The sequence below is a fragment of the Arachis ipaensis genome, chromosome B02 (genome assembly GCF_000816755.2).
Source record: "Arachis ipaensis cultivar K30076 chromosome B02, Araip1.1, whole genome shotgun sequence".
NCBI lineage: Eukaryota > Viridiplantae > Streptophyta > Magnoliopsida > Fabales > Fabaceae > Arachis > Arachis ipaensis.
The window spans coordinates 44,462,932-44,468,466 of record NC_029786.2 but is presented as its reverse complement, the minus strand read 5'-3'; the positions used below and the strand labels follow the sequence as shown (position 1 = coordinate 44,468,466).

General features: G+C 35.0%; 1 protein-coding gene across 1 annotated transcript in view; it reads right to left on the bottom strand.

The window, feature by feature from the left end:
• The window catches only part of LOC107625268 (chromosome transmission fidelity protein 18 homolog), a 32,322-nt gene extending 26,999 nt beyond the window's left edge, over window positions 1–5,323 (bottom strand). The window contains exons 1-7 of the mRNA XM_016327866.2: window positions 4,672–5,323; window positions 3,251–3,312; window positions 2,963–3,100; window positions 2,539–2,811; window positions 1,890–1,976; window positions 1,290–1,391; window positions 1,107–1,172 (exon numbers count right to left, since the gene is read on the bottom strand). Of these exons, the coding sequence (XP_016183352.1) occupies window positions 1,107–1,172; window positions 1,290–1,391; window positions 1,890–1,976; window positions 2,539–2,811; window positions 2,963–3,100; window positions 3,251–3,312; window positions 4,672–5,191 (1,248 nt within the window). The 5' untranslated portion in view covers window positions 5,192–5,323. The remainder of the gene's footprint in view (window positions 1–1,106; window positions 1,173–1,289; window positions 1,392–1,889; window positions 1,977–2,538; window positions 2,812–2,962; window positions 3,101–3,250; window positions 3,313–4,671) is intronic.

Sequence of the window (5,535 nt, the reverse complement as noted above, 5' to 3'; positions counted from 1 at the left end):
AGGCTAATTTTTTTTTTTTTTAATATGGATGAAAATGGTGTGTTATGCATATTATTGGAATGATTGGTGTTTTTCTTTAGTATGGTGTTAATTTTTTTAAAATTATTATTAAAGAAATCGGGACGGTCAGATTTGTTGAAGGACGAAGAGGAGTATGAAATCGGAGAGTCCGATTTCAGTGCATGCAAATTTTTTTCCGAACACCACACAAATCGGTAGGTCCGATTTCAATTTTTAAATTTTCTAAAATAGAAATTAGAGGGTCCAGTTTCAATATTTTAAATTTTTTAATTGTTTAAAAAGTAAAATCAGATGGTCCAATTTCAATATTATAAAGTTTGCAATTTTTTCAGAACAAAATTGGACTCATGCACCGAGTTGTGGAATGGCCATATCACTGAAATACAATTTAAAGTGAACACGTGTGCATTACAAGTTTTCTTTTCCAATAAAAAAATTACTTTGCGGAAAGGTGAGCCATCAAACAAGGTATATGTCTATTCGGAAAATTTATGGAAATAATTACACTTTTATGGGAACAAGATATATGAAAATATTTAAGAAAGTCATGCTGCTCAGCTGAAATATACAACTCTGGCCCCTTAAATCAATTCAGCTTGAATAATACTGTACAAATGTTACACCCAGGGAACATTAAAAGCATAAACCCTGGTCTTCAAAAGACAGAAACGAACTGAAGAACAACATTCAGTTACAATAAGTTCAAGCCCATTCTACCGACATTTTTAGGCATGTGCCCCCTTTTCGAAACTTATCAAATGCCACATTTTTTGTAACTAATTACTCATATGTCATCTTTTTATCATAGTGACAACTGATTTACTATTTCATTTTTAATTATGATTGTTTATAATAATATAGGAAGAGTGGCTTCTAGGAAATTAGTTTCAAAAGAGTGACATTTTGGTAATAAATTTTGAAAACAGTGACACATTTGTGCATTCTCTTCCTAGTAATAGGAGCATGAAATCAAAACAGCTGAACTAAACCAATAAATAAGTGAAATAACAACAATCAAAAGCAGTATACAAACATCTTTGATGAAAATAAGAAATATTACTATGTGGAAAAGAATCCTGACTAACCATCTTCAAAAGAACCTCCACAGCACCCTTGCCTTCACCAAGGGCTCCATCAATTTCATCCACCACCTGGAAAGTGAAGTCAATAGAAAACCATTTTTGTTGTAAGTATTGATGGTAAGAAGCAAATGAAAGATACTGAGAATAAGAATAACAGTAAAAATAAAATAAAATAAAATAAAGTACCAGACACTTTGGCCTTGAATCAGACAAGACAGAGTTCATTTGAACAACATCAAGGATTTTGGATTCAATAGTTGATGTAGAACGATCATCACTAGCATTAACCTACAACATTATTGTCCTGATCAGTATATTATATTAAAGCATCTCTAACAAGAGGCACAGAAACACGAAGAAGCAATAGAGGAGAGAGAAAAACAAAATCAAACAAACTTAGTCAATAAGAGTTGATAACATGAGAAAATATGAAATACAGTTGAACGTCATGAAGCATATACCCTTTGCCATATGTAATAACATGGACAACAACAATAATGTTATTTTATTTTATTTTATTCATTAGATCAAGTTGGCCACATGAATCAAACAACTGATTGAATCTTGGCAAAAAACCTTTCAACCAAAAAGAATACACAAAACGAAGCAAAATTAGGTCCTGTGACAAAAAATTGTAATCGCTAACAAATTCATCCAATCAACTGATATTACATTCATAAATCACTAGCAAGAATATTAAATTTTACCACCTGAACAGTCAAAAAGGAAATGAGTATATATTATAGCTTGAATGCCCTGATTTTGAATAAAGAGTGGAAAATATACCTCCACCACATGATATCCACAGTGCCTGGCAGCTACATGGGCAATTGTTGTTTTTCCAAGACCAGGTGATCCACAGAGCAGAAGAATCTGCAGTACTAATAAAAACAGTTACGAATGGGATTCAACATGACCATCTCACAACTTGATTGAAGGCATCGGTATAAATCAAATGGAAGTAGCATATTATCATGTAAGGTCCAAACAATGACTAAAGTGGAAATGCATGGTGTGAATTGTTTGAGAAGGATATGAAGAAAACATTTTAATGCGATATTTCTTGAAAAAAATCTTCAAATTAAAAGAAAAGAAAATAAGCCCATTATAATCACATAAGATGAGAATGATGACTAGGCTACAAAGCTCTATTGGAAATTCAGACATTGAGTTCCACTCTAACTATTTGGATTCTGAACACTGTATTAGCGTTGAAATTAGGGGTATTTGACTCAATTATCAGACTTTGGTATGAACTGGATTATTTGACCCAAAGGTATATCTAGTGGTCTTTTACAACCCACTCTTAACCCCTTTTGTTTCTTTCGCATATCAAACGTGAGTGTTATATCTTAGCGCACACACACATGTATTTTGAACAAGCTCATTACTGCTAAACACAATGCAGCTCAAGCACGAAAAAAATATTAAATACCTTCTGTTCTGGTGGACCAACATTGGTTGTCCTTGTATTCAGTATATCCTCAATGCCCTGTGAATTACTACTCTCATCCATACTTCTTGAATTTTTATACCTCCCACTACTCCATTTGGCTCCTCTGTTTGTCCTTGAAAACTTTGAATTGAAAGGTCGCTGATTTTGGGCAACAGAAGAATGTCGCTTCAAAGCAAACAAAACATCATCTGATGTACTTCGAATTTCAGATCCAAAAACCACAGAGTCCCATTGTTTCAACCATAAGAGTACCTGTCTTAGACAATAAACAAATCAATTAATGGGTACAAAAGAAAATTTTTAAAAAAATTAAAGAAAAAAGTAGAAAAAAATGTTTATATCTTCCAACTATAGCTCTTGTAAGTAATTATTTCCAGACCTAAATTTCATACTAGAGATGTACCTCGCGATTTGTTTGTTCATCACTAAGAAGCTCAGTAAATGACTTTGGTGCATATTTATCTACCCAAAGTTGCTCATGCACCATTTGTGTTGCAGGAACATCTAGATAGTTTTGGCCCTCCAAACTAGCTTCCATGGTCTTTTAAAAAAGAATAATCATTAGGAAACCTTAAATCTATGATAAACAATTTTGAATTTTCTCCAAGTATACCTATCATAATGTAAAATCCTGAAAATTTTATAAGGTTTAGCCACTTCAATATCAGAAGATGTGAATTTGAGTCCAAACCTTAGCGATAGCCTCTTGCTCCAATCTTTCGAAGAGTGCATTAATAGGTTCTAAAGTTAGATCTGCAAGCAAATAAAATTCCCAGTTACACAAAGCATGACATTTGAAGTTTCCAAATATATTAATAGGCCTAGATTCATCTATCCATAAAGCATGGAACTAAATCAAGCTGCCAGTTATAGATGACTAGTCAATATCAAGTGAAAACCGAACTAGTGACAAACTAATCATATATTCATTATTTAGATAGAGATACCTAAATGAAGTTGGAACCAAAAGAACCAGACTTCTGGAAAACACATCAACCTAATTTGCTAGAATACAAGGATATGTACCACACTTTTACTACAAAATCGCATCAAGATGCACCAAACTGAAAGAACGGTCATTCAATTTGAATTGTTATCTGCATATGAATTTCCAAATCATTTTATAATACAAGTGAACAGAAAACAACTATTGCGGAATTATCTACAAAACCTTATGATGGACATTCAGAAATTGATGGTAAATCAGTCAACTTCAAAATTTTAGAGAACTTTCGAATTAAAATCCCTAATTTGCAAAATTTTCTCTTTAAGTATTAGAACTTACAAAGGTATTTTAGCATGAAATACCCACAATGCTAGCTACTGCAAACCATTCACTTCATCAAATTTCCCTCCTCTAACAACCCTTTATACTCTAAAATCTGCCAAACCATGATGCCTTCCACTGTACTCTCTACAACTAGAATGATAACAACCACAACCCCAACCATGATCCAACAGTTATGCCTGGCTAAACTCCCATAGCCCTGTGTTTTCCCTTTGTTTTCCTAGAAATCAGGGAGCTGTAATGCATGACTCTATATTTCTTAATAAAATAATTATCACACGCAATTCTCTGTTTCTAAGGGTTTTGCCAAATAATGCCTCTACTCTATTATTTTTATCACTATTGTCTTTCAGGTTGAAGTAAGCACTGAATCTAACAAGACACAAAACCATAATCAGATCAGCATATTAACTATAGTTCTTAAATATCATTCACATTCCAAATTCCAGAAAATTTTTAACTAAATTGTACGGAAATACAATATAATGGAAGGTAACGGAAAAATAGGATATTCAAGTTATTTACTATAATTGTATCCCACTCCATCCTTTCCAACCTCGTTTAAATAATGCTGGATTTTTTTTTATGCAAGGTGTTTCGTGAATCTGTATTAACAAACATAGCAAAGTTAATTTAAACCGTAACTTCATGAAACTGATAACCTCAAGTAATTTCCCAATGAGGATTTGACAATTCCTTAAAATCCTATTTGTTTGACAACGTAAAATGGTAGAAAATTAATCACTTTTTTTCTTCTCTATTCCATTGCTAAAGCAATAAAAAAATGAAAGGTTGCACAAAACTACGCCCATATGAAACCTTACCAGCAGAACTGGCTCTCCAGTCCAACTTCCTTGCGAGTTCCATCCCTTCAATGCGGTTCAGTTTTGCGTAAACTCTATCGCCGCTAGGCGCAGTAACCGGCATACACTCCCCGTGGATCTCCCAAGCGTACCTTGACAGCTCCTTCTCCTTCACAAACCTAACTTCTTCTTCCATTCGAACGCCTCTAGGAGGAGGTGAGTATTGAAGCCAGTCCTCATCGTCATTGGAAACTGCATCAACCTCAGAGGCAGCAGAATCGCCAACCCTAACCCGCTTCTCCTCGGAAAGCGACCTGACTGGAGAAGGATCGTCGGAGCGCGACCGCTTGTGGCCATTGGATTGGGGTTCTGGAAGAACCACCAGATCTGGCGATTCTGGTTGCGGGTGCGTTTGCGGTTGCTTTTGCGGTTGCAATTCCTGTTCCTGTTCGGGTTCGGGGATGTCAAAATCTGGGTAGTCCCTTTCGAGCTCGAGAAGTTCAAGCTCTTCAGGAAGGGGTATGTCCATGTCCGTGTTCATCTCCTTTTGGAAGATGATAATCAGAAAGATGTCAAAGATGTTTCTGACTTTCGGTGTTCAGCAATAAGAGGAGGCCGATGATCCGATTGGGACTTTTTACGTCAAAATAGCGGCGCGGGAACGGGATTGTTTTTGGCGGGAAAGCGATGCAAATGTGGATTTTTTTTATTTAAATAAGAGTAAATTACCAATTATGCCCCCAAATTTATAAAACGCTGACATAAATACTCCTAATATTTGTTAACGACAATCATACCCTTGAAAAATTTAAAAATGGAATAAATCTGCCCAACTGTGAGGAGAACCCTTCTCCATTAAACGGAGCTTGGTGATGTGGCAAACGG